This window comes from Pleurodeles waltl, chromosome 3_1, assembly GCF_031143425.1.
Source record: "Pleurodeles waltl isolate 20211129_DDA chromosome 3_1, aPleWal1.hap1.20221129, whole genome shotgun sequence".
NCBI classification, from domain to species: Eukaryota; Metazoa; Chordata; class Amphibia; order Caudata; family Salamandridae; genus Pleurodeles; species Pleurodeles waltl.
In genome coordinates, this window is record NC_090440.1 from 547981356 (window position 1) to 548009072 (window position 27717).

The 27717-nt window shown below is 46.4% G+C and overlaps 1 protein-coding gene across 2 annotated transcripts in view; it reads left to right on the top strand.

Moving 5' to 3' along the window:
- The window catches only part of MEGF11 (multiple EGF like domains 11), a 1692327-nt gene that overhangs the window by 1245286 nt on the left and 419324 nt on the right, over positions 1 to 27717 (top strand). For both annotated transcript variants that reach the window (XM_069222897.1, XM_069222898.1), the window contains exon 11: positions 22018 to 22138. In XM_069222897.1, coding sequence (XP_069078998.1) covers positions 22018 to 22138 — 121 coding nt within the window. The remainder of the gene's footprint in view (positions 1 to 22017; positions 22139 to 27717) is intronic.

Here is a 27717-nt window from a genome sequence, read left to right on the forward strand (position 1 = left end):
TGATGTGAATAAGGCAGTCTCAAAAGGGGAGGAAGAAACTACAGCTACTGCACCCAGCAATTTCTCTAATACCTGGGGGGTTATAGGCCGCCTGGAGTCTACTTTGGGGCCCTCCGCTCTTGACCACCCCACCAGTGCCTGCTTAATAATAAAGGCATTGAGTTTAGCGTCTTGCTCTCTTAGCTTGGCGAAAAAACGGATGGCTGCCAAGTTGGCCTTGGCGCACGAGACAGGTTTACCATTGTTTTTTAAATGTTGCAAAAAGGCACAGATTGCTTCGGATGAAAACCAATCTGAGGAGTTCACTGATTTCAAAATCAGTCTATAATGCAAGAAGGCCCTTTCGTATGCCCCCTTTGTTCGTGTCGCCAAAGAAGCCCCTACTAGGGCTGACAGCGCGGGACACCAATCTTCCACAGTGATGTTGGAAACTCTGTCATCCTCTCCGATGCCTGTGGGTGGATCCTCTGAAAATCCTGCATTAATGATCGAGACAAGGCATCAGCTGCATTGTTATTTACCCCAGGAACATGTTTCGCCCGGAATGTGATGTTGAGTTTCAAACATTGCAGCACCAGATACTTAAGTAGTCTCAGCACCCATCTGCAGCTAGCTTTTTGTCTATTGATTGACTCCACGACTGCCATGTTGTCTGACCAAAATACTACTGTCTTGTTTCTCAATGTGTCCTCCCAAACAGAAACCGCTACAATGATGGGAAATAATTCCAAGAATGCTATATTTTTGGTGAGCCCCAACTCTACCCAACCAGTTGGCCAATCTGCCCGGCACCATGCAGAACCAAGTATAGCCCCAAAGCCCACACTGCCTGCAGCGTCCGTAAATAGGCCAAGAGAAGGGCTGTCGGCAGGGGGAAGAGGCCAGATCACCACCCCGTTAAAGTCTTGTAGGAATGCTTCCCACACTCTCAAATCATCCCTTACTTCAGCAGACAGCCTGGTGTGATGGTGTTTCTCGGTCAACCCTGCCATAGACCTAGCTATGGATCTGGAAAAGGGGCGGGCCATGGGAATGATCCTCAGGGCGAAATTCAATTGACCCACCAGGACTTGCAATTGGTGCAGGGTGACCTTGGAATGGGATAAGACAGTTCTGATGGACCCCTTAAAAACTTGAAGCTTGTCCAGAGGAAGGCGACACTCCCCCGCTATGGTGTCAATTTCTATGCCCAGGAAAGTGATGCATGTGGAGGGGCCTTCTTTTTTTCCCTGGGCTATTGGGACCCCGAATTCTCTGAACATGGTTGTCAGAGACTGCAGGGCCCAAAGGCATTTGTTTGACTCAGGAGGGCCCAACACTAGGAAATCATCCAAATAATGTATAACATTCGCATGACTTGTACGCCTGGTGAAAATCCATTGCAAAGCAGAACTGAACTGTTCGAAATAACTGCAGGACACACTGCATCCCATGGGCATACATTTGTCATAAAAATACTCCCCATTAAATTGGAATCCCCAAAAATGGTAATCTTCAGGGTGAACTGGCAAAAGCCGGAAAGCTGCTTCGATATCTGTTTTTGCTAAGAGCGCACTCCGCCCCAGACCCCTCAGCAACACTAGTGCCTGGTCTACGGTAGCGTAACGCACTGAACATAAAGTCGGGTCTATTGCCTCATTCACTGAGGCGCCGCGTGGGGCTGATAGATTATGGATCAATCTGAACTGTCCCGGCTCTTTTTTGGGTACTACTCCTAATGGGGAACCGACAAAATTAGCTGTGGGTGGGGAAGTGAAGGGGCCAGCCAGTCTCCCTAGAGCGCATTCTTTTGCAATTTTCCTAGCCACCACGCTGGGGTTTTTCACGGCAGACATAAGATTTCTGCAGTGACCTAAGGGGGGGACCTGGGATGCTGGAATTCTAAAACCCTGTGAAAAACCTTTAATCAGTAGTTCAGCTGAAGCCTTGACTGGGTAAACCTTCAGCCAAGGCAACAAAAACTCTAAGTGAATGGGAGAAGGCAAGGAAGAACTAGGTACTGGATTTACTCCCTTCCTTAGCTCTGTCCTTTGCTTTTTTAAGGCATTTAAATTTGGGGTGAATGGGGTGCCCACAAAATGCACAGGAGTGCCTGAATTTGCACATCCCAGGGGGGTCTGAACATACTTTCTTGTTAAACGCCCAGCAAGACCCTTTTTTGTCGCTTGTATACTGTGCTCGAAAGGGCTGCTTGTTGGGTAATTTGTTGTTCACGCACTCCAGCCAAACATTTACTTCAGTCTGGTCCCAACCAATTGCTGGATCCTCTACCTTTGCCCACCTGAAATCACGGTCATACTCCAGCCAAGCGTTCCCACCGTACATATGGTGAGCTTTTAAAATTTTGTTTGCATAAAATATCATTGACAGACCAATGTCAGGCTTCTTTTCCAGCATAAGTGACATAAACACATTAAAACCGAATAACCGATTTGTAATATTCTCTTCTATCTTTGGTTTTTTATCTGTATATGATGAAGCTTTAGTATCTTTATCCTTTGATTCTATTTCCCTTCTCTTAGCCCTTACCAGGCTAAAAATGTCCACAAAATCCCCTTTCCAAATTTTCTCCTTGATTTCAGAAGCCACATGTGCAGCTAACTTCCCCGGCCTAGATAGCAATGTGTCTGCACCCGTGACTTCAGCTGGAGCCGGTGTTACTATGGTGTTACCACCCTGTTCTATGACCTTACCATGTTCTTTTCCACCTGGAGGAGTCTGTGACAGTGGGCCCGGTGCCTGGCTGACACTGGGGCCTGAGGTCGCCACCTGCAATGAAGGAACATTACGCGCTGCTACCAATGCCTCCACCTGGCGCTTAAGTTCAAGTACCGAGTTCTGCAATGGGTCACTAGCCCATGGGGTCGTGGGGGGTGGTGTTGGCACTGGCACAGTGAGGTTGGCCAACATCTGTGATACTGACACCAATGTTTGAGTTGTCAGGTCCTGGGATGCCCCTGGATGGGCCCTAGCCACCTGCCCCTGCTCTGTGACTGCGCTAGCTCCTGGTGCCACTCCCTGCGCAATGGGTAATGCTTGCGAGGGTACATCATTGGCTGGTGTTGCTAATGCTGCTACAGAACGCCGTATATCCGTCAGCATAGCTTCCACACCTCCCGCCGGACCCGTGCTAGATGACCTTACCCCTGCGTGATGCCCGGCAATTTCTTCAGAAGGCGCAGCCGCTGCATTACTGGGGGCCACCACTGTGACTAACTCAATCACAGGGGGGGGAGGGGCCAGAACTGCCTGAGGCGTAGGCTGTTGGACTACGGTCTCCCCAGTCTGTTTTTTATTCCTACGCTTAACTGGAGGAAAAGCTGCAGGTGGTGCTACGTTCGCGCGGCACGGGCGGGAAGCGCCTACCTCACCGTCATCTCCATCTGAAGGAGCAGCCTCCCCTTCTGAATCCCCGCCCCCTAACTTAGCTAGGACCAATTTTAATAGTTGGGCAAGATCAGGATCTGTGCCCTTCCTCTTACCTCCTCTCACCCTATTAGCTGCCATAATGCCAATATTAGGTAAACAAGTTGTAAGCAGTGGTAAGGCAACTTTCTAAATTAATTAACCTAAAAGGAATAATCTGTTAGCACAATGCCAACAGCACTTTTTGCACAATACAGTGGATAACAGTCCTAGGACACTGTCACGCAATGCACAATTAAACACAATCAAATTAATGACAAAATTACCAACCTACCAATATCACAATTATACCTGCAAATAAGCACCTTCAACAATTGAATATATGACCCCTTTTCGCTTTACCACAAAGCTGAAGAGAAATGGGAGGAGAACAAATATCTGTTGCCACAAACACTTTTTTGCCCCAGCGCCACAGCCCTCTTCCACGTGGCACCCAAACTTTTTCAACTATTAAAAGCAGGGAGAAACCCTTTAACTAACTGACCTGGGGTGAAACCCCTAGCAGGTGAGAGCGCGCACAGAACAACCTCCTAACAACGGAGTTAGCCTCTGTGCGCTCACTCACCTCACTTTCCTTTACTTGCCCACACGAATGACTGACGAGGTCGCTCCCCTGCGCCTGTAATTACGCATCCGATTTGCTGCACCCGACTCTACAAGGTCGCTCCCCTGCTATCCGATCCTCAGGCACCCTCTGATTCTTCGTCTACGACAAGAATTCCGGTAATGCTGCTTCCCTTCTCGCACAAGACGCTCTAATTGGCGACAGGTCCGTCCTCAGGCGCCTCCCGGCATGGGCTGGATTCGAACCCCCGAACAAGGATAGCCTGCTGCCTCCAAGGCACTTGACCTCGCCGCCGTGCTGCAACTCCCTGATCCTCTGGTCTCTGGAATCGCCGATAGGTCTGCCTGCCCAGGGCCGCCGCGCACGAAGTAAGAAGGCCGAGCCTTCTGGGGGGGGCGCTTTTATGCCCCCCCACCAGTGCGCGGCGGCCCAAACCGGTCCAGCACTGCCCCGTCCACCGACGCTCTCCAAGCGTCGAACTTCCGCTCGCGCGTCTCGTGAGACGCGCGAGCGGAAGCCCATGGCCAGCCTGCGCACAACTAGTGCGAGGTTCGGCCCCAGCGTCCCCGATCCCTAAGGGGCCGCGCTCCCCCCATGTTGGGGGGGCGCTCTTCCATACTCTCAAAAAATGCCTGATCAGCAAAATTAAGTACCGTTTCCCAAAAATTTGTGCCGGTGGCCCCACCGGCAACCACCAGCTCAAGTTAAGCACTGCCTATGAGAGGAATTGAAATTGCATCCTGTTAGCTTGACTGTGTGCCTTTAACACTTGTACTCTGATCTCCTCTTAAAGGGACAACCGGTGTGGATGAAAAATTCAGTTGTCCTCATCCTTCCAGTGCTTAATTTGATCCAGTGGTTTCTAGTAGGGGTCACCAACACTGATTTTTCGGGACCAGCACTTATTTTTCTGCATCTGATATTTACCAATTGTAACAGAGTGAAAAACATGCAGGAAATGAAACAGAAACACAGTAAGAGAATAGAAAGACTGCAAAACCGGCATAGAGGAAGAAAGCAGGAGCTTGCAAGTACAAGAAGAAGAGGGAGGAAGTATCTGATAGTGTATTAAAGACTACTAGCCTTAGTATGTGGCGCACCAATGTTTAATTTTACTAGCCGCTGGCTTCTGAGCAGAGCTTTGGCTACCAGCACGCTTCATTTACACATTAAGCACTGCACCCAGTCCTGTACCTCTAACAATCACCATCAAAAACCCTCTAGAATGTTGCTTTGTTTGATGCTGTCAGCTGGGTTCCGATAAATTGTGGCATCATTCATTGGATGCCCCTACAATGACTTCCTATTGTATTGGTGTGGTAACAGGTGTTGCTATCATCCATGTCAGTGATACCGGTAATTGAGCTAAAAATAATAGGAGGCTTGGGTGGGTCTAGCACGATTGGCAACTGCCACGCTGATTTCTACAGCAGGTACATGAACCCAAGGCATTGCTGTGTTAGAGAAGGACCAACACCTGTAATGGTGATTTTTTTATTGCTTCTCTGCAATGACAGCTTCAGCCCTAAGGAACTGGCCTTTGTATCCAGTTAATAATTGGGTGAATAAGGTCTGCTATCCCATTCAAAGCCGGCAAGTGGCACTTTCAGCCAGGCATGGCTTTTTATCCAGTAGCACTCTGCATTCTGGGACTTGCAATAGTACTTTCACAGGCATGGGTTTAAAAATGCCTGCTTGTGTAAAGTGTAACAGGAGAAGCCGATAGTGTCACACATGATGTTGGAGCATTCACCGGCTGCATAAGTCCTAACCACCGTATGGTAATGTATTGCACAAGAGGAGTGGATTCCTATCTCAACCTTTTTCTTTTTAATGTAATGCCTGTTTTATATGCTACATAGTGCTATTACCAAATAGTGGGGAAACAACATAGCATATACAAAACAACTCTGCCCAGATGCCCCAAGTTCATCAAACAGACATAAGGTTCTATCATCCTCATGCACTATGAACCTCAAGTTCCTCACACAGTCTGCTAATGTGCACTAGGTTCCACACACTGTCCTTGCACCCCCAAACTGTGTGAGGACACAGTCTGCCATGAGCCTTAGGCTCCTTATACTGTTCACTGACTAAAAGATAATCATACTGTAAATGTGCCCCAAACTCCAATCATACATTCTAAGCCCGCGCTCTAGGCTCCTCACACTGTCTATGTGCCCCAAGCTTGTCCCACAGTCTGCCAATGGGCTCTAGACTCCTCACCCAGTCTGTCAAAGGTTTCTGTTATTGCCCAACCATGTGCCTCAAATCCTGCACATGTTCACCCAAATCTGAGCTGTGCTGGACTTAGGACAGGAAAAAAGTGCGTGCCTTCCATCTCCTGCCGGCCAAGAGAACGTACACCAAGCCAATCTACCCTTTCAGCACTTAAAACCCCTATAAAAGCCACCCATCTACCCACCGAGTCGAGAGTGCTCAACGCCACCCCCGCTTCCCCATGCCTAACCCAGGGGCCTGTACTGAAATCATTGTCCCTATGCGTCACCAGAACAGAGTAGTTAGAAACACATTACTTTGCAGCCCTTGTTCCCCCCCCCCCCCCCCCCCCGCTCACTACCCGACAGAGTGATATGAGACATTATACTCCACTCCACGAAGGACAAAGCACTTGTAGCCATTGTACTCTCCCCTCCGCGGCGAGCGGTGGTAGCGCCCATAATGCTCTCATTATGAAGTTATAAAACCCCTTGCCTCGCGCACTGAGCCCGCACCGTCGTGTATCCGCGTTCTTGCATTTAGGGTAGGTAGAGAGGATACGCATTTCCCGCGAGGCCCCGAGCGGAAGGCCCCTTGCTGCTGTGTCAGTGCTCCGGAATGGAGGTCAGGGTGTTAATACCCGTCTCTGTATTTCTAATTAAGGCTGCATTTAGAACTGCTTGGGGAGGGAGGGATCACGCATCCTTTCCCTGCCCTCTAATTGAGATGTTAAGTGTATTTGGCACTTGCCACTCAAAGCCCCTCTGTTATGCTAGGCCTATAAACCATTTGAGGAAAGAGCTACTCGGTCCCGGCGACGGGATGTGGAGCCTTTAGAGACTGGTTGGAGGCCAGCTACATAAAGACTGATGAGAATATCTTAATTCTTGCATTACTTAAAGGCCACCCCCATTAATCCGATCCCCTGTCTCGTGTTACTGTGTACTCCGAGGGGAGGCCCTCTACCCTGATAGGCACTTGTTGGGCAATCCACAATTATCTCAAGGTTTGTGATCATGCTTGCCTCCAGTGCAGGAAATGCGGATCCTGACAGATTCCAGTTCCGGCAGGTATTTCTGACCTGGATCTGGATTCGGCCTACCCTGTGAAATGCTGAATTGGTCTTGGGGACACAATTCTGTAATTTCCTGACACCAGAACACAATTCAGCAGCGCCTGCAGGTTGTCTACTTTCTGTTTGGGCCAGCAACCTGCAGGCAGGGAAGGGTCTTTATTATTTTCACTTCCAGCTGGATCCAAAATACAGGCCTGATATAAAGGGCCGTCAGCTTTTCTTTATTTGGAATATGATGCTGCCTGAGAGCCACCTGGAGCTTAACACCTAAATGCCAGTGCAATGGAAGGAAAAAAAGGTGCACACCTTATCACTTCGCAAGTACTTAAGATAAACTATCATTTGGAGTCAGGTTTATGACTTTGTTCAACCCCCCATTTCTAAGTGATGTGCATGCACTGTAAGAATGCCAGATGTGTCTGTGTATCTGAGTAATTACACAAATAATGATTTAAATAGCACTTACTAATTTACTGTTAATTCTTTTATTGCGCTACTCATTCAAGTGTAGGGTGTCAGAGTGCTTTGTCTCACACAGACATACAATAAAAGATAAAAGCATGTAAATCAATGTGCAGGAAATGTTGTATAGGACAGTGAGAGTTATAAGGTGTAGGAGTCACATACCTTCCATTTTTTTAGACATTATGGCCCTAATTTTGACAGTGGCGGTAAAGGCCACCTACCGCCGCGACGACGGCTGCCAAACACTGTCGCTGCGGCTAACATCCGTCCACCATAATATGACCACAGCCGGATTTCCGCCACAAGAAGGGCGGAAATCCGGATGTGGCCATGCTGGCGGACGGTGTTAAGGAGGCGCTGCTACCATCAGCAGCACCACACCAGTAGACTGCCGCCAGCCATATTATGTCAAACAATACAGCCTGGCAGTGTTCTGCTGGCAGGCGCTGCTGGCGGTAGCAGCGCCTCGTCCCGTCCCCTGCCGGAAGACCCCCTGGATGCAGGTAAGTTGGGTTTCCGACAGGGGAGGGGGGTGTTATGTGTGTGTAGGGGTGTGTGCATGAATGTGTGAGTTTGTATGTGAATGCAAATGAGTGTGTAGTGTTGTTTGCGTGTGTGTGTGCATGTGTGAGAATGAGTGTATGAATGGCAATGTGAATGCGTGTCTGCTTGTCTGTGTGAATGTGTGTACGGATGTGTGCATGAATGAATGGATGCATGCATGTATGCCTGTATGAGTGAGTATGTGAATGCATGGTGAGCGCCTGCGAGTGTGCGTGTATGGGGGGATTGGAAGGGTGGGAGAATGATAGAGGGGGAGTGTTGGCGGGGTGGTTGGGCTCCCTAACAGTGACAGGGAAGGAATTCCCTGTCACTGGTAGGGCCTACCGCCATGGTTTTCGTGACGTTACGAATGCCACAAAAACCATGGTGGTAGGCAGGGTCATAATGCCGCCGGCGGTACAGTAGTGGCCCCCGGGTTGGAGATTGTTATCTATCCACTTACCTAGCTACATAAAATACAAATCTGTGATCTCCATGTTACACAATGTGCTTTACAGTAGGCATATTAACCCTCTACTTTATGAGTCAGAACTGTGACTGAATAAAACACATTAGAACCCGGAGACCACCAGCAGACCCCTCCCCCCCGACACCGGCTATGCGCAGACCGACAAACTTCATTTGTTGGAAAAAGTTTTTTATTTACAAATTTTTGTCATGATATTTTATCACACATTTCTAAACCATAAATCACTTCAAAATAAGCTTCAGTCATAATTACAAAAACATAAATCACATTCATAAGATATCATCTGTAACCATAAATCATTTTCTTGTGACAGGATCCCTTCCTGTCCTGAACCACCATTGGACCACACAAGTGAACCGTACTTCACCTGTATCCCTAGGGGGGGCGGCTGCCCTGACTTCACCGTTCCTTTCCCACACGCTCAGGGTTCCGCCCCCACCTCCAAACACCAATCTGCCAAGGGGTGTAACGGGGCGGCCAGGAGCGGGAGCCCCATGGCCCCCCTAGCGATCTGGGCTCCCAACCCCTTAATCTGGTGTGTACATCCGCAGGTTGGCACAGGACCTTAGGATCCTATCTCTGGTGCTATCCTGGGGGCCCAGCCTTGGGGACCCCTCTGTTGCTTCTGGTTACTTTAATACCTCACTTTCCGCTAAAACCTTCTTCACAATCTAAATTAAGGAGAGGGTGGGTGGGACAACGACACACCGTCCGATCCTCCAGCCGCCATGACACAAGAAGGCCGAGCCTTCCTGGGGGAGCGCTTATGTAGCCCCCCACTGCCGCACGGCAGCTGGAACTGGATCAGTGGCCGACGCAACCGCAACGTTACCATTCTTTTTTACTTCCGCCCCAAACCTCGTGAGGTGTGGAGGCGGAAGTAAAGGCCAGCCCCACCCACAACTAGTGCGAAGGGGGTTTGGGCCACAGTGGCCCCATTTCCTAAGGGGCCGCGCCCCCCCGCTTTTCACAACTCTCCCAAAACTCCATTAATTATCAGTCATTTTACTTTTATTATAATCTCTTAAAAATTGCTGGGTACACAAAGATCTCTACAGCTGGTGTCTTAACCATGAAAGATATTTTAAAATGCACCCTTTTTGTAACCAAATATGTAAGCCAGAACTAATTTACTGTCACATTTGTCCTTTTTCTCAATTTCTTGGTGGCATATTTTTTAAAATATTACTGTCAGAGTTTGCTTTTCATTTCTCCACCCTTCATGACTCCACTCCCTTTCCTCTGCCACATCTTGATCCAGTTTATGGATTTCCTTAGTTACATTTTTCCAATTCCAGCACTAGATTCCACCCCTTGCACTTCCTGTAAATACCCAAGAATCTTCTGGCTTGTAGTTGATGCACCTGAGTAAAAATTACTAGTAATCAATCTGAGTATTACCTCCCCATCACATTACCCAGAACACAAGTTTGGGTGGGTGTGGGTCTGCAGAGTCTCACCACTGTTTTTAGAACAAGCACTCAGTTCCCCTTAGCCCACAGCCGAAGGAGGCTGACAAGGTATGCTGCGCCCCATCACTTCAGCTGCTTGAATTTACAAACACTGCATGTGTTTAACCTGGCCTCTGGATGTTTGAAAAACTCAATCTGGATGCACCACTTTATTGGTGAGAATATCTCCAGAAGGAGGTTATGTTTTTACCTCTTATCATTGTTAACACTTCTACTGCTTTGCTAACTGCATATGTGAAACATGTTGTGACAGCCATTACAGGACACAGGGAGATGGTCCTCATTGAACTGCCTTGTTGTGAATGTCCGGTTTTGAGGGGCACAAAAAGGAGCACATATAAAGGGTAAAAATAGATTTTAGTCACAATTCAAGTCATTTTTTGGTGGTGTTATACACATTTTAGGAACTCCAGGGAGTTCTTAGAGGATTTTACCCTGTGAAAAATGTTGACCCTTTGCTGGGATTTCATGAACCATGTTTTAGATAATACTGTTTTCTGTCATGTATTTCTCATAGAGGTTATGGAAGGTGCTTCAGAAGCTGCAGTGACATTTCTATACATTCACGTTATCTTCCTCAGCCACAAAAGATAAAAGTCTGATATTCTGAGTAAAACGTGTTCTTATAACAGCAGCACCAGCCTGTCAGTTGTCTCCCCAGTGTTCTTCTGCAATTACTGAATAGCTAGAGTGCTAACATTTTATATTCATGACAAAAGTGTAGCACTCCTGAATCTCATCTTGATGGAATTAAAGCTGCAAAACTCATAGCATTTCTTTTAGAAATGGGCAGTAGAAGAAAGCTCCCTTCCCTAATGGGTTTTGTTTATTTATTTTTAATTTTGGGTCTCGAGGATATTTGATGAATATTAAACTGTCAAGATATATACCTTTTTCTTAAATTTAAGCCCTTCATCCCTAACCCAAGCTCCCTATAAATTCTAATTTCCCAAACTACTGAATGAATTTACAATTAACCAACAAAAGCACAGTCCTCAAGGAAAAATGTAACTGTGTGCCAAGTTTGGTGTAATTCTTTTCAGCTGTTTGTTCTGAATTGGACCTCAAAAACGAAATCACACTTTAGGGAACCCCCCACCCACTTTTTCTGTGCCCCTGCCCGGTGGATTAGCTCAAAACCTACCATGATAGAAGTGGGTGAACTTTATTTTTGGAAAGTTAAGTGCAGATATGTCTAATGGTACGAAAGTTATTAAGAAAATATAAACCATGCTTTTCCTATGGAGACTCTGACCGAACCATAACTATACTGATGCTATCCCCGACAGTCTAAAATGTATGGTAGCACTTCTCCCTATGATTTGATTCACTACCTCAAGTTCCGTCAGTATACACTCTCTTGTGGAAGAAGAGTTATAGTTTTTACTTGATGCCTGCAAAACTACAAGAGCATCAAGAATGTTAACATCCTGTTGTTCTGTACTTTAGAAATTCCTTTGTACATACTAGAACTCTAGTACCTTGTGCAATACCTACATATTGGACTTGGCTCTTTTTGCATGGTAATCCCAAACATCTTCCTTCACCCTCCTGTTTTCTGAACCCATTTTTGTCGGCTTATAGAAGTCTAAGCCCTTTACCACTGCTAAACAATGCTAAATTGCTCAATCTTGTAAACATCGTGAAATCAGCTTACACCCAATTACCACATTTAATGTACTTGTAAGTCTCTAGCAAAGGGATACTAGATGTATATCAAATGCTGCTAGTGGGCCTGCAGCACTGATTGTGCCATCCGCGCAAGTAGCCCTTTTAAACATGTCTGAGGCCTGCCATTGCAGCCTGTGTTTGCAGTTTGAAACTGTCATTTCGACATGACAAAATAAACCTTTTGCCAGGCCGAAACTGCCCTTTTTAATGCATTTCATCGCTAGGGTAGGCACTAGATAGCACATAGGGCAGGGTGCAGTATATTCAAAATGTTGGACATGTACTTTTAACTTTTACATGTCCCGGTATTGAAAAACTCTTAAGTTACATTTTTAACAAGTTCATGATCTACCTCTCCCATAAGATAACATTGTGTTAACTTATTACAATGAATAAGTGTTCACTTTCAATTGGAAGCAGGGCGGAATGTCGAGTTTGGTGCCTAACGAATTATAATTAAAATCCCTATCTAAAGGTAAAGTCAGATTTTAAGTCACAATTGTGAAAATGCCACTTTTGGAAAGTTGGCATTTTCTTGTCCTAAATATTTGAGGCCTGCAGCCTGTTTCCTGGGTGATATGAGTAGCTAGCAGTTGGTCTTTGTGTATTGCTCCCAAATAGCGAGACAAAAGGATTATAGGCATTGGCAGAATGGGCCTGGTATCTGGCTTGATACGGGGTCAGAGCTGTCACCATCCACACTTGCACATCACAAAACCTCTGCCTGAGCACACTCACAAAGGGTTTATCACTGATCTTTTGTATCCCCAGACAAGCTGGGCCAAGGCAGGGAGGCAGGTAATTCCAAGGAACTCTTGGAGAGGAAGCCTCTAGAAACTTCTCCTACTTCAAAGGGATCACCAGATATAAATAATGCACCCTCAGACCCAACTTTTCAGACCTGTGGAAAACTCAGAAGGTGTGCACTGCTGTGCTGCTATACAAGAAGGACTGCTTCCCTGTTGCCCTGCTGCTTGAGTGAAAAGGACAGGACCTGCATCTTGACCCGAGGACCACCAGTGATTCCAAGGGCTAGTTGGCTCACCTCTTGATCACAGCCTTAGGGATAGTGTTGGAATTTGCCTTTTCGCAGGGTTATCCCCAATCTTTTTGCCTCCTTCCTCCTAATTGTTTCTGACCTGTTTTTGTTGGCTTTAGAAATCTGAGCACTTTACCACTGCTAACCAGTGCTAAAGTGCATATGCTCTCTGTGTAAATTGTATTGTTGATTGGTCTCTCCATGATTGGCATATTTGATTTACTGGTAAGTCCCTAGTACAGTGCACTAGAGGTGCCCAGGGCCTGTAAATCAAATACTACTAGTGGGCCTGCAGCACTGGTTGTGCCACCCACATTAGTAGCCCTGTAATCATGTCTCAGGCCTGCCACTGCAGTGTCTGTGTTTGCAGTTTTAAACTGTAAATTCGACTTGGCAAGTGTACCCACTTCCCAAGCCTAAAGCTTCCCTTTTCTTATATGTAAGACACCCCTAAGGTAGGCCTTAGGTAGCCCCAAGCGCAGGGTGCAGTGTATAATTAAGGTAGGACATATGGTCATGTGTTTTATATGTCCTGACAGTGAAATACTGCTAAATTCAGTTTTCACTATTGCAAGGCCTGTCCCTCTCATAGGTTAAAGTGTAGATTCCCTTTGGGAGCAGATAGACATGGAGTTTGGGGTCTCTGAGCTCACAATTTAAAAAATACATCTTTTAGTAAAGGTGGTTTTGAGATTGTGTGTTTAAAAGTGCCACTTTTAGAAAGTGAGCATTTTCTTGCTTAAACCATTTCTGTGACTCTGCCTGTTTGTGGATTCCCTGTCTGGGTCAGTTTGACAGTTGGGCTGGTTGCACCTCCTACTAGACAGTGACACAAAGGGAGCTGGGGTGTAGTCTGCATTTCCTGATGGGCCATCTGTGCTAGGAGGGAAGGGAGGAGCGGTCACTCACACCTGAAAGGGCTGTGCCTGACCTCACACAATGCAGCCTCCAACTCCCTGTTGTGTGTCTGGGACCTGGCCTGGGCAAGGCAGGATTTCACAAACAAGAGAGACTTTCCTTTGAAGTAAGCCTACTTCAAAGGGCAAAATGCAAATAAGAAGGGCACCCAAAACCACAGACTTTAGAACACTTCTGGAAACCAAGAGGAACCTCTGCCTGGAGAAGAACTGAAGAGCTGAGGAAGAAGAGCTGCCCTGCCTGTAACTGTGCTTTGTGGAGCTATCCTGCAGTTGATGCTTCTGCCTGTGCTAGATGACAAAGACTGGACATTTTGTGCCTTCCTTCTTTTAAAGAACTCTCCAAGGGCTTGAATTAGAGCTTGCCTCCTGTTGTCTCAGGGACAGCAAAGACTTCTCTCTGCCAGCACCTGGAGCCTCGGCTGAGACTCCTACCCCGGCAAGTGATGCCCATCCAGTTCCTGGGACCCTGATGGGAGAATCTGGCAGGACAAGAGTGGGAAATCCACGCACCAACTGGCGTGGGGGGAAAAGACTGATGCTACTCCAATCTGCGGCTGAAAAATCAATGCGCTGCCGGCTTCGTGGCTGAAAATCGACGCCCGCCTGCAGCACAACTGAATGATCGACGCATGCAGCTGGAGAAACGACGTGCAGCATCGCTGACGGAGGCTGGTGAGATCACACCCCGCGCTGTGTGGTTTTCAGATCATTGTGCGGCATGATTTCGGACGCAAACATCGCTGGGTGTGTAAAAACAACGCAAGACCTGCCCGGACCCGAGAGTGCGGTTCGAATCGCCGCATCGCTCTCCTGCATAGAGAAGAAACGGCGCATGCCGACTCGACTTAAAGGGAAACGACGCACAGTCTTGCTCGTGAGTGATATCAATGCATCGTAAGCCCTTTTTGACGCACAGTTGCCCGTGCAGGGTTATTTTTGATGCACCCAGGTACATTTCCACGCTAACAATGTTAGCATTGTGTTTAAAATTACATGGACTCTTTTTGATTTTTAATCGATGTCTTGACTTGTTGATTGTGGATTTTTGTTGTTTTGGTCTTGTTTTGTTTAGATCAATATTTTCTATTTTTCTAAACCTGTGTTGTGTCATTTTGTAGTGTTTTCATTGAGTTACTGTGTGTGTTGGTACAAATACTTTACACCTAGCACTCTGAAGTTAAGCCTACTGCTCGTGCCAAGCTACCAAGGGGGTGAGTCGGGTGTGTTAGCTGAGGGTTATTCTCTTTTACCCTGACTAGTGTGAGGGTCCTTGCTTGGACAGGGGTAACCTGACTGCCAACCAAAGACCCCATTTCTAACAGACAGTTTTATCTTTTGATTAAACAATTGTGTAACATGCATGGATATCCACTTGGCATATATTTGACACACTTTTTAGACTTGTGTCAGTTGTCAAATAAGGGTCTTACTGCTTACCTGGCCCATTTATTAAACCTCCTGGGATGCTGGCAGCAGTGGTGTAAGGACGCCAGTTGTTTTCGTGACATCAGTGTTTCCTGATCTTTATTAATCATCTTATATCAACAGCAAATATGGAATAATTTATGAATATAGCAAGTAGCTACTTACTCAACAATCCTGAACACTTTTGGCTGTGCAATGGGGAGGAAAGTGTTATTTAACTATTAATGCCATAGAATACAAGATTTAAAGAATTGATACAACAAAGAACCCTGTATAATTCCACGACATGCACTCCCCAATTACTCAGTCCCACCCATATAACCATAACACGCAGCATCTGTGCCTACACTGAAACTCTGCTACATACCCTGCGCCACATAGCTGCTGGGCGACCTGCCACATCTCAACTTAGCTCACATTACTCAGCAGCTCTGCCTACATACCGCACAACACTCATAGCTTACCTACTGATCGCATCTCGGCAAAGGCCACATTACTTAGCAACTGTGCAAACAACTCAGCAGCAATTCCAACAATCAAACTCGGCTACTGACACCCACTGTACTCTCAGGTAGGTTAGTAATCATATCTTAACATACCCCAGTTTACTGAGAAGCTATGCTCACAATCTCTTACTGTACTCCCTAATGTGTTAGCAATCATATCTAACATACCCCAGTTTACTGAGCAGCTGTTCTCACAATCTCGTAGCAGCTACGATAACAATCAAAGTCTGCTACACAACCCACAGCACTCAACAATTGTGCCAGCTATCTATCATTTCGACTTAGCCCACATCACCCACCACCTGTGACAGCAATCAAACTGAACTGCATACTCAATGCCACTCGTAGCTTGCCTAGTACTCACATCTCGACATATTCAAAAGCACTTACAGTAACTCAGCAGTAGCTATGCCGACAATCAAACTATTCTACTCACCCCGCGCTATTCGCAGCTGTGCTAATATTCACATCTCAAAACATTCCCACTTCACTTAGCAGCTGTAATCTCGCAACAGCTATGATATCAATCGAAGTCTGCTACACACCCCACAGTACTCAGCAGCTGTTCCAACTATTTAACATCTCGACAGTGCCCATTTCACTTAGCAGCTGTGCGAATAACCAAAGTTGAATTAAAATGTCCACTCCATTCGTAGCTTGCCTACTAATCACATCTAAACATGCCGCATCAAGTAGCAGCCCTTTTAACATTAACACAGCAGCTATGCAGGTAATCAGTCTACTACTTACCCCACGTTACTGGAATCTGTAGAACTAATCACACGTCAACATATCCTACTTCACTTAACAGGTGTGCCAACAATCTCTCAGCAGCTATGAAAACAATCAGTCTACCAGATACGCCACAGTACTCAGCAGCTGTGCCAGCTATGTGACGTCTCAACATGGTGCACACCACTCGTTGTGCCTGCATTCAAACTAGACTACACTCCGCACACCACTCGGAAGCTGTGCTAACAATCACATATCGACGTGGCCCACAGCAGCCGTACCAACAAACTCCTGCACATGCCCAACTCCACTCAGCAGTTGTTCTAACTACCGTCTCAACTTACCGGACACTCACTTAGCAGCTGCCCCAACAATCAAACTCTGCTACTTACACGATAGGAATATTTATTAGAGCCTCTCTTGTGTGGCGAGTCCCTCAATAGAATTTCACACACTGTTGGCTCTGTTGAGCTGCAAGCTGTAGTGCCTGCCTTTAGGGCTCTATGTATTGTTATATGTAGAGTCCTTTACCCTAATAGCTGCATACCACTAGAGTAAAGGGCTCTATATAGTTTGGAGGGGACATGTCTCTTGAGTGCCTGTGTGGATGGTGGTGAGGATTAGTATGTTCATTGTGCTTAACTGCACATGGCCAGGAATCCATTTTGGATTCTGTGTGTGTGTGAATGATGCACAAGTTTGGGATAGAGCTAGCCTACCAGACATGGATATGGATTGCAGAACATTCCAGAGGTCCTTTGAAATGACCAGGTTCCTGTGAAAGGAAGGGAGGATGTAGATGCCTCTATCGAGAGTAGGGACAGTCCCTACTCTCTTCATGCCTCATTCTTCCCCAGAAGTGTTATTGCTAAAGTGTTGAGAGGTAACATAGTGAGGAATCCTCTCCCTCGTTTTTCCCTTTGTTTTGGGTCTCCCAAACAGTTAACTCGTAGCCTCATACCTCCTTCCTGCTGGCACTAGAGGACAAAAACTATGGCTTTACCAATTGGGCTGCACAAAATGTCAGGAACTGCCTTTGACTGGTCACAGAGTTGGGCCAGTGGGGGACTGTATCCAAGCCACGCAGGAAATGGCCACTCTTTAGCCAGCTCTCACTGCCTTTGATGCATTTTGTATAACCCTTGCATAGTGGGGCCCATCAGACAACTTGAGCCCCTCAATGTGAGCTCGCTGTAGAGGAGCTTTCACATTCAAGTGTCCGTGTCTCCTGGGCAGGGAGCTTGTGAGGAACTTGGTGGTGGACAGTGGTGCAGCTGATCTGCAGGCAATCAAAGACGGCAACCAAGACATGAAGTAAAGGAGATGGCAAAACCACACTGCAAGATGCAGCCTGTACCAGGAGGGCAGCGCCACTGCAAGGAAGTGCAGAAGATCCTGGGGCTCTGTAGAGCCACTAGACCACTTGTGACTACAGGTGAACACTTGTGCCTGCTCCACCCGCAAACGAGTCGTCGACCATGTCCTAACCGTCCTGGAGACTGAGGCCTGCAGCATGGTGGTGTGCGACTCCCGGAGTGAAGGAAGGCATGTTGTGTGGTAGTGCCCGGACTGAGGAGCGCATAACCATTCCTGCACCTCATGACAGAGTTTGTGGTCTTTGAGGGAGGCAACCAGCACTGATACTGTATCTGATTCCTCTGAGCACAGACGGCCTGAGGAAACTGGCTTGTCTTAGAGGCCTATGCTTCACCGGTATCTGGTAGGTGCAGGTGAGGCAGCAGCCCTGGACACGAGACCTCTGAGAGAGTAGACTGCAGGCTACCTGGAGCCCCTACTGAGTGCAATGAAAATGGAAAGACATGGTAACTTGTGGGTGAGAGGGGACTTCCTAGGGTGCTAGCAGCTGCCTCCTCCATGAGGGACTGACAGAGCGTAAGTTGAATAGAAACTGAAGGGACCCCTGCCATTTGATATTTACCTTGCGAAGAGAGCTGCACAGGCCCTGCATCTGAGAGAGGGGATCATAGCTCAGGGGTTGGCCCTGATCATTATAAGCTGCAGGGGTAGCTTCCAGAACCATATGGCAGCCAAAATCCAAGTGGGGTTCGGACAACCATTAAATCTCACGGAGCATGGGGTGAATACTGCATGGATAGCAGGCACACACAGCTCTCCAGGGGGATATACTGATGGGCCACATCAGATTGATGAAGACCACGTTAATAGCCATCAGTCAGTCCCTGACAGCAACCTGCCTCACAGGCGGTAGGGAGATGCAGGGGCCTTCACCTTACAAACTCAACCTCATTTTGGAGGCAATAAACATCACGAGGGACGATCATTGATCTGAATATCCTCTGGGATGACCACCACAAGCTGTCAAAGTTAAAACTAATGAGACCACTCTTGCCTGTGTGAGCCCTCTGGTGGATGAGATGAAGGCTCAGATAGCTGGCTTCTCAGACAAGGTTGATCAGCTGTTTAAGAGAGTAGCGGACACGGAGGGCTGCAATAGATGCAATAATGTACATGTAGTGGGGATTCCAGAGGGAGTTAAGGGTACTGACAAGATTGCTTACCTCGAAAAATGGTTTCTGGACACAGTGTCGCCCCAGGGAATCTCCCAGTTTTTTGTCCTGGAAAAAGTGCATAGAGTACCAGCAAGGCCTTTACCACTGGGGTCTGTGGCCAGGCCTGTGGTGGCCCACCTATTAAATTAAAGGAAAGGGAATGTAATACTGAGAAGAGCATACTCTTTGGGACACTTGCAGGTGGAAAACAGTCCAGTAGCCATATTCCCTGATTATACATTGTCAGTACACCAATGGAGGGCCTAATTTAGTTAAGTTGAGAGGGTGCCCAGAGACCTGGGCTTCCAATTCATGCTCTTGTTCCCAGTGCTGCACAAACTCATTATGGATGACTGCTTGCTTTTCTTTGACAATCCTGCTGATGTATGGGACTGGTTAGAGAGACAAGGAAATGGAACAGATGGAGTAGTCAGGTGCCATTTCCCCCACCCAAAGAGGCGCATATTATGCCACAGGGACAGGTCAATTGGGATAGCTCCTCCATACAGCAGGTGGATCAGGGCAGAGTGGCTACAACAGAGGTGGCGAGCCAAATGGAAAGATCACATCAGCAGGAATGGAGTAGGGACATGTCGGGTCCAACATGTGGTGGCAAAGATTCAGGCTTGGCCTCGGAGAGCTCTGGCCGGGTTCTGGACTTGATTCCATGCACAAGACCTTTGAATAAATAACATTTGTGTTGTCTTTGTCTATAGCCTGGGGTTATGTGGGGGCTTAGGGTACCTTTGGGCCCTATTGCGGTGGCCGTCTGCTGCAGTTGGTGGAGTGATTGGGGCTGTGCACACTATGGGATGTTGCCCGCATGGGAGCTGAGTTCAATGTCAGTGGATTGAGTCCAGCACCTCCTTTTAATGCTCCTCAGTGGATTGATGACAATGAGCAATGTTGGTATCATATTTATGATTGAGTTGTGGACATCTGACCAATGTCATGATGTCCTGGGGAGAGGGACTTGTGGATAGTTTTAATGAGTTTACTGGGTATTGCACATTCATGTCATTTCTGAATGTGTGGAGCTTTAGGCAGGCTGTGATACTGTGGGCACCAGCTGGTGAGTGGATGGGGGATAGTGCACATCACATTTGTATCCCTGGTCCCAACTGCTGGAGATATTTTTGGCCACCAAAGGTATCACATTACCTATTTATACCATTCTCACAAAGAATATGCAGGCCATGAAATCTGCTACTAAAATATACTGGATATATACGTATCTAAAACAAAGAGGGGTGGATTTTGCACTTTTTCAAGAAGCACACTTGGTGGGGAGTGAATGTTCTGGATTACAAAGAAAGCGAAAAGTGCAGGTATCTGCCACAAACTACTCAACATGTGATGCTAAGGGAACAATGCTTTCGGTACAGGCTGGGGTCCCTTTCGTGTGCACAGATGATAGAGAGGGTGGATACACCAAAGTAAGTGGGATGCTGGCTGGAGCTCCAGTGGTTATCGGCAGCATATATGTCCCCAATGTAGGCCAAACACAGTTTCTGGGTAGGCCAAATACAGTTTCTGGACTCTCTATTGACACCCTTAAGTGACTATCCTGGAGGCGTGAATATTGGGTGGGGACTTTAATTATATAGCAAATGTTTCCCTTGACCACCCCCCCGCCCCCAATTGTTGGACTCCCTGACACACAGAGTGGCATGTCTTTTGCAGGATTGTGTGGTGAATATAGACTTTCCAAGATCTGTGGAGAAACAGGAATGAGGCAGTGAGGTAATTCTCGTATTACTCCCCGATATATGACCTGCATGTCCATTTAAACAAGCTGTTGGTCTCCCAACAGGTAGTGGCAATTGCCACACAAGTGGGGTACTTAGTCTGCATGTTTTCGGACCATAACCACTGCTGATGTGAGTGGGCTGGAGGAAAAGGCTGGCCACAATCGCAACCTGTAGACTCCACCCTGAAATGTTACAGGATCTCTCTTTTCCAAGACTCACTAGCGGACACTGTCAGGGAGTACTTTCTTCACAATAGACATGTACACACGAAATGGGAAGCATTCAAAGTGTAGGTTAGAGACCATTATTTGGGTAAACAAGCTGTGAGTCTGTAAGGCTTTTGACGCTGAATTTACCCAGATAGAGAGCACACTGGAGGGCCGTGTATTGGCAGACCCTACCAGTACAACAGAGTTGCTTGAGATACAAGGGAAACATGCAGAGGTTGTGAAGTAACTAGCGCTGTTTGTATACAAAGAATATGTAGCTACGTGGTACTCGAAAGGAGGTCAGGCGGGGAGGCTGTTAGAATGGCTAACACAGGATGCCTGCCACAAGCAAATGTGCTAATCACATCTCAGCATATCCCACATCACTCCACAGGTGTGTCATTGATAATACCAAATCATTCAGAAGGTTTGCCAACAATCAGGCTCTGCTATGTATGCTGTGCCACTCAGATTTTATAACAATTAAAGTGTGTTCATTTACTACGCCACTCAAGTTCTCACTCATAAGAAACCTCCACAACATACCCCATATTACCCTGTGCCAATGATCACACCTGCCTCCTTCTCAGATCTGTGTTCCAGCAGTCATTAGGTCATTCTTTCTAGTGTAGATGTGGTGGATTTTTTTTAATGAGATGTATAAACCTCTCCCTCAAAACTGTATGCATTACATTATCAACTGCTGGGTCGATCCCGTGTAGCTACTGTGCTTTGTTTAGGTTGACAACTTCAAAGTTGTTTCTTTACTTTATCTAGAGTATGCCAAAAATAGCATTGTTTTCCCCTGCTGAGAGCTACAATGCTAGCCAAATGTTCTCCCTGATTTTTACTCTAAATCTACAGGTGTGTTTTCCAAGCAGCACTGCTTCTTCTAGAGAAATGTATAGTTTCGCTCAAGTATATCTGCTGTGCACTTTACTAAGAGGTACATCATATTTTTTTCTTTACCTGCATAGGGGAATGACTGCTCAAGTTTTTGTCCGGCTGGGACCTATGGCACCAACTGTTCCTCAGTCTGTAACTGCCAGAATGGCGCAGCCTGCTCTCCGTTGGATGGATCCTGTCTGTGCAAGGAAGGTAATGCCTCCTTTGATATCCACCACTGGATGCAACTCTCAAACATTGGAGCTTATTGTATTGTATTGCTTGTATTTAGCATTTATACAACACTTACTACCCCTATTGTGGGGCACTGAAGCACTTGCCTACTTGGGCAGCAAGCAAGCTATGATACGTAGATTGTGTGGTTGAAATGATGTTGTCTTTGCTTTTTTTTCCTATGGGGGAGTGTTTCCAAATCATGCATGAGAATGACCAACGTGCAGTCAATTTGTTATAGGACAAAGTGCTTTGCAGTGTGGTGAGTGAACGCAGGTAATGGATTTCAGTAAGCCGACAGCTTTGAGCAACTCTCTAGGTCCCTTTATTCTATTTCTTATGCTCATAATGTAGTTAGCTGGTTACTGTGTAGTGTCCTACCTGGTAATCTGTTTAATGTTTTTGGCCCTGGGCAGGCATGGTTGGAGGGAGAACTGATGGGGAGATCCGCTGGGACAGGTATTGTTATTGACAAACCTCTTCAGTTATTTCATGCCTGTTCAGTTGATGATGGCTGGTTTATTGGCTGTGTCAGACATGGCATCCTTGGCATGGTTTCCCCTAACTTTAGGCCTTCTGACCGCCTGGTATTTCTGACTTCATTTTTTTGCTGGCTTTAGGATTCTGTGCACTTTAACACTGCTAATCAGTGCCAACGTGCAGGTGCTCTGTACTCTAAAACATGTTGGCATTGGCTTAACCACAATTGGCATATATAATTTACTTGTAAGTCCCTAGTAATGTGCACTATACGTGCCCAGCGTCTGTAAATTAAGTGCTACTAGCGGGCCTGCAGCACACTACTGTAGCCCTTTAAACATGTCTCAGGCCTGCCACTGCAGAGCCTGTGTCAGCAGTTTTGAACTGCCATTTTGACCTTGAAAGTGCTCCAACATGTCAGGTCCAAACCTTCCCTTTTTTTACATTTAAGGCACCCCTAAGGTAGTCCCTAGTTAGCCCCAACAGCAGGGTCGAGTGTGGTTAAATCATTGGACTTGTACTATTACGTTTAACATGTCCTGGTAGTGAGAAACTACTAAATTTATTTTTCACTCCTGCAAGGTCTAGCTCTCACATATGTTAACATTGAGGCTACCTTGAAGCACCTTTTAAGTGTAACTTCCAATTGGAAGAAGATAGAAATGTGGAGTATGGTGTCTCAGGACTCACAATTTAAAATTTCAACTTATGGTGAAGCTGGTTTTTGTATTGTAAATCTGAAAATGCCACTTTTAGAATGTTGACATTTTCTTACTTTGACCATTCTGTGCCTCTGCCTGTGTCTGAATACACATCTGACGTGGGCCACAGCTGGGCTTTGTGCATTCCCTGTAGACAGTCACACACAAAGGGAGCTGAGGTGTGACATTTGCATCCTGGTGGGCCATCACCAGGCTGATGGGCCTTCCTGGGCTAGATAGGAAGGAGGAGCTGACACTTCCACCTGAATAGGGCTGTGCCTTTTTCAATACAAAGAGCTGCATAACCCCAGTGGAGAGTTTAGAGCAGGGACATTGTGCACTTTAAAGGCCTCTGTTTGAAGTCTCCCTCACTTAAAAAGCTCAACTGTGTAGACATGCCAGTCCCCAAACCCCACCAAATCAGTACATGTGTGGATCTGAGGACATTCGCCAGGGAGAAGGACTGCTGTGCTGCCAGGAGGGACTGCCACTCTGCTCAACTGCATTTCTGTGTTGGCCTGCTGCCTCTTCCCTGGAAGTGAGACGTACCGGGCAATGGTCTCTACATCCTCTGCACAATCAAGTAACTCAAAGGGCTTGTTGGCTTGCCTCATGTTCTGGAAGTCTCAGTGCCATCAAAGACTTCCCGCAACTTTGCTTCAGCTGCTGGACTCTGCCACTGCGAGCCCTGGCCTTCAAAGAAGTGCCAGTCCAGTCCTGGGCCTTGAGAGGGGACGCCACTCTGAACTGCTGCAGTGCCTTTCAACACTGATGCAGTGCTGATTTGATGACAGGAGACCTGATTGCAAGGTTCGACAATGATGCAGCGCTGATCCGAGGACATCGCTGCGTAGCTCGACGATGACGCATCTACCAGACTGTGTGGATCGGAACAGACGCTCTTTTCTTCAACGTCAATGCTTGCTCCATCCTAGGTACTTTTTCAGCGGGCTGTGTGTGAGTCTTGTAGCTGGCCTGCCATCCATCGTGGTCGGCCTGAACTTTGGATTTACACCAGTTCTAGCATGACCTCAAGTAAACCTGTTACCGCTATACACTTCCAAGCACTACATTGCAGTTTATTCTTTACAAATTCATATCTTGAGTTCTGCTTATTGGATTTTTGTCATTTTGGTCTTGTTTTACTCGGATACATATTTTCTAGTTTTCTAAATTGATGTGGAGTCCTTTTTTGTGAAATTTTCACTATGCTACTATAATTTAAGTGTTGCACAAATAATTTAAACATTATCTCTTCAGATAAGCCTGACTTCTGTGTGCCAAGCTACCAGAGTGTGAGCACAGGTTAATTCAGGGCGTGTATCTGACTTACCCTTACTAGGATTGTGGTCCCTACTTGGACCGGGTGCATACCTCTGCCATATAGAGACCCGATTCCTAACAGGCTGGTACAGTGCTTACAGTACGTGGCAGATATGGTTTAGGTGAGTGCAAGGGATTAAGCTACAGTTTTGCTGCCAACCACTGAGTGTTATGGTATTGGTATTAGTGTGGGCCAAAGCGGTTATATATGAATTGACATTACTGTATAACACTCAGGCTCACCATAGATCAGCCCTTCTTAGCTTACTTGGATATGGGCAGTAGTGTGCTGGTTAGATTGCTCCGTATATGTGGGTTGTAAACTGTAGGTTGCATTAGAAGGTGCGATTATCATTCCAGATTCTAGCCCAGGGTTGTGGGATGGTGTAGTTATCTTGGAAATAGCCTTGTTATCAGCTGCCTTTCTGAGGGTATATGCTTCTAAAAGCTTTCAAAGATCTTGGCTGCTAGCGAGTTTGAGATCTTGGTGGCTTGTACTGAGAAGGCAGTGCCTCGTATGTCACTTTTGGCCACCTTCTAGGGGCCCTCTTACTTTATGGAGTAACCTGGCAACCGTCGTTTTTATGCCACAACATTTACTTTTGTTTCAAAATTCTAATTTTTTACTCCTATGGGCACTTGGTCTTTATGATCTCTGAAAAACAGATTGTAAACATATCCTCTCGCAGTGAGTGCAAGAACTAAGAAAATAGAGGCACGGGTGAAATAAGAGAATTCTCTATAGGCCAGTGCCTCTGAAAGGCTTTAACCAGTCACTCATGAATCAGTCACATATCACTTTTGTCTCTGAAAGGGTGATAGTGATGAGCACAATCATTTAAAGTCAGTTGGACTGTGAAATGCACCAAGGCTAGTGAAAAGCTGCATTTTTCCTTTGTCTTTAGGAAGCCCTGTGCAATCTAGAATTCTTCATATTTCCTATAGGGAATTCCGCCTTCATCCACTTTCCTGTGTCTTTACACAATTTTAGGATTTCGTAAACACTTTGTAAACATGCTTTATGAAACTCACTCTCACTCAACCATGCAGGAAGGCTGGGTTGAATCCTTAAACACAAATACAATTAAAAGGTGTATGTTATATTACGGTACCCTGTCTGACAATGCTTAGATTTAATTATATCATTATAAAACTATTATTTTTCTATTTTTATGATATCTTTGTAAATCAACAATTTATGGGCCTGGCCTTGTTTATGACTGTTTAAGTGTAGAATTATTTTGTCTCTCTGCGCTGCTAATTTAACACCTGTGTGGAGTGACATGAGGAATCGACAACAGTGATTTTTTTATGGAGGAGACAAATCTCAGAGAGATGCCAAGAGGGTAATTGGAGTCTTCGGTCCGGAGAGAAATGTTTCTGGGTGGAAGCCGTCATCAGAGGTTTCTGTGCCAGGTCGAGATTAGCAATCTGGTTCTCCGGGGTGATGGAAAAGCCATCAGATCCCAAATTAATTCCAGAGGCCTTTTCAGGAAGAGCCAGGTGTCATTCACATGCTGGTGCATCATGGGGTTCTCGTTCCTCAGAAGAGAATCCTGGTGTCCCATGGGGATTTGAGAGTGCATGGGACAGTGACTAGTTCTTTGGGGTTCCCTGTTGGGGAAGAAAACACAGAGGACATGCACGTTTCACTTTTCACAAATAGATGCCAGTTAAGAACAAAGAAGATGGCCTGTGCAGAGTGGTCCAGCTGCAGCATCATCTGTGGGTAATAGCCAATGCTCTGCAGACATTTCCCGGAATGTGTGCCATGTTTCTCAATACATATTGAGAAGATTTCCTTGAATTAGCAATGGTTGCCATGTCAACAGAGCACTGACACCTTCATGGGCACTCGTACTCGCAACTTCACTGGAACAGGCACATGCATTTTTAAGACCTCTGCACTGCCTTGTAAATTGACATCAGCACTCACACTAGCATGTACACCTGTACTAGCAGCTGTACTGAAATATTGTACACACAGCACAGGTGCCTGCATCTACATTCAAAGCTGTAAGTGCATTTAAATAAGCACACAGAGATACCTGCACTGAACCGTACACTAGCACCCACATTAAAACATAGACTTATACCTGCCATGGCACCTACACATGCTCCTACCTGCAGCAAACGCCCCACTGGCATCAGTTCCAGCATTTCTAGTCACCCATTTTGGTACCTATATAGCACACATACTTTTAAACTGCACGAGCAACCAAACTAATACTGCTCTGATATCTAAAGTAACACCTTCATGGCCATAGATACCATCACAATACCAAAGTCCATTGTTGCAGTTCATCAGGTGGCTTCTCCTTCGACCTGGGCATTCTTTCGCTGTTGTTGCTCCCAGGTTCAGTATCTTCTCATCCGTCGTTGTGCAGGGGCTTTTAAGTGGGATAAGATGTACTAGGCCAATCTTGGTTTCCACATAATCACTCCATCTCTGTCCAAACCCTCCTTCACAGCATTCTGGGAAATTCCAAGATGGCAACTTCAAGTTGTCTGTGGAATGAGTTATCCTAACAGCCTCCGCTGCAACCCTAGCTGCCACAGTTGCCTGATCTCTTCTCACTAAAATTTCAAATGTGAGTCCCACCTGGCTTGGCTCCAGAGGCCTGGCCCTCCTCCTTTGTTCCAATAGACCTGGGCTTTGGACTTGTCTGCTGGGCATGTTGCTGCCCCCAGGCCCATGTTTTGAGGGAGCTGGCACTCCCAGAACCACAGTGCTACTCCCACTGCAGGTGGGGTATCCGTATCAACAACAGGAGCTACCCTTAAAACCAATATGGACTGGGTATTAACTCTTTGTAAGCTCAACAAATGTCCTGACAGGTACCATTTGAAAGAGCAACAGATTGGGAGATTTAAGAGATAGTGTCACGTACTATCAAAGAGCAAACATTTCCCACAACATTTTCTAGGAGACCAAGTATGCTGCACATGTTATTTATGACAACAGTGAACCATTACAATCATAAAATATCTGTATAAATCAATAGTGCTCTGTGAGTAAAGTGATCACACGGTGCCTGCAAGAACAAAAACAAA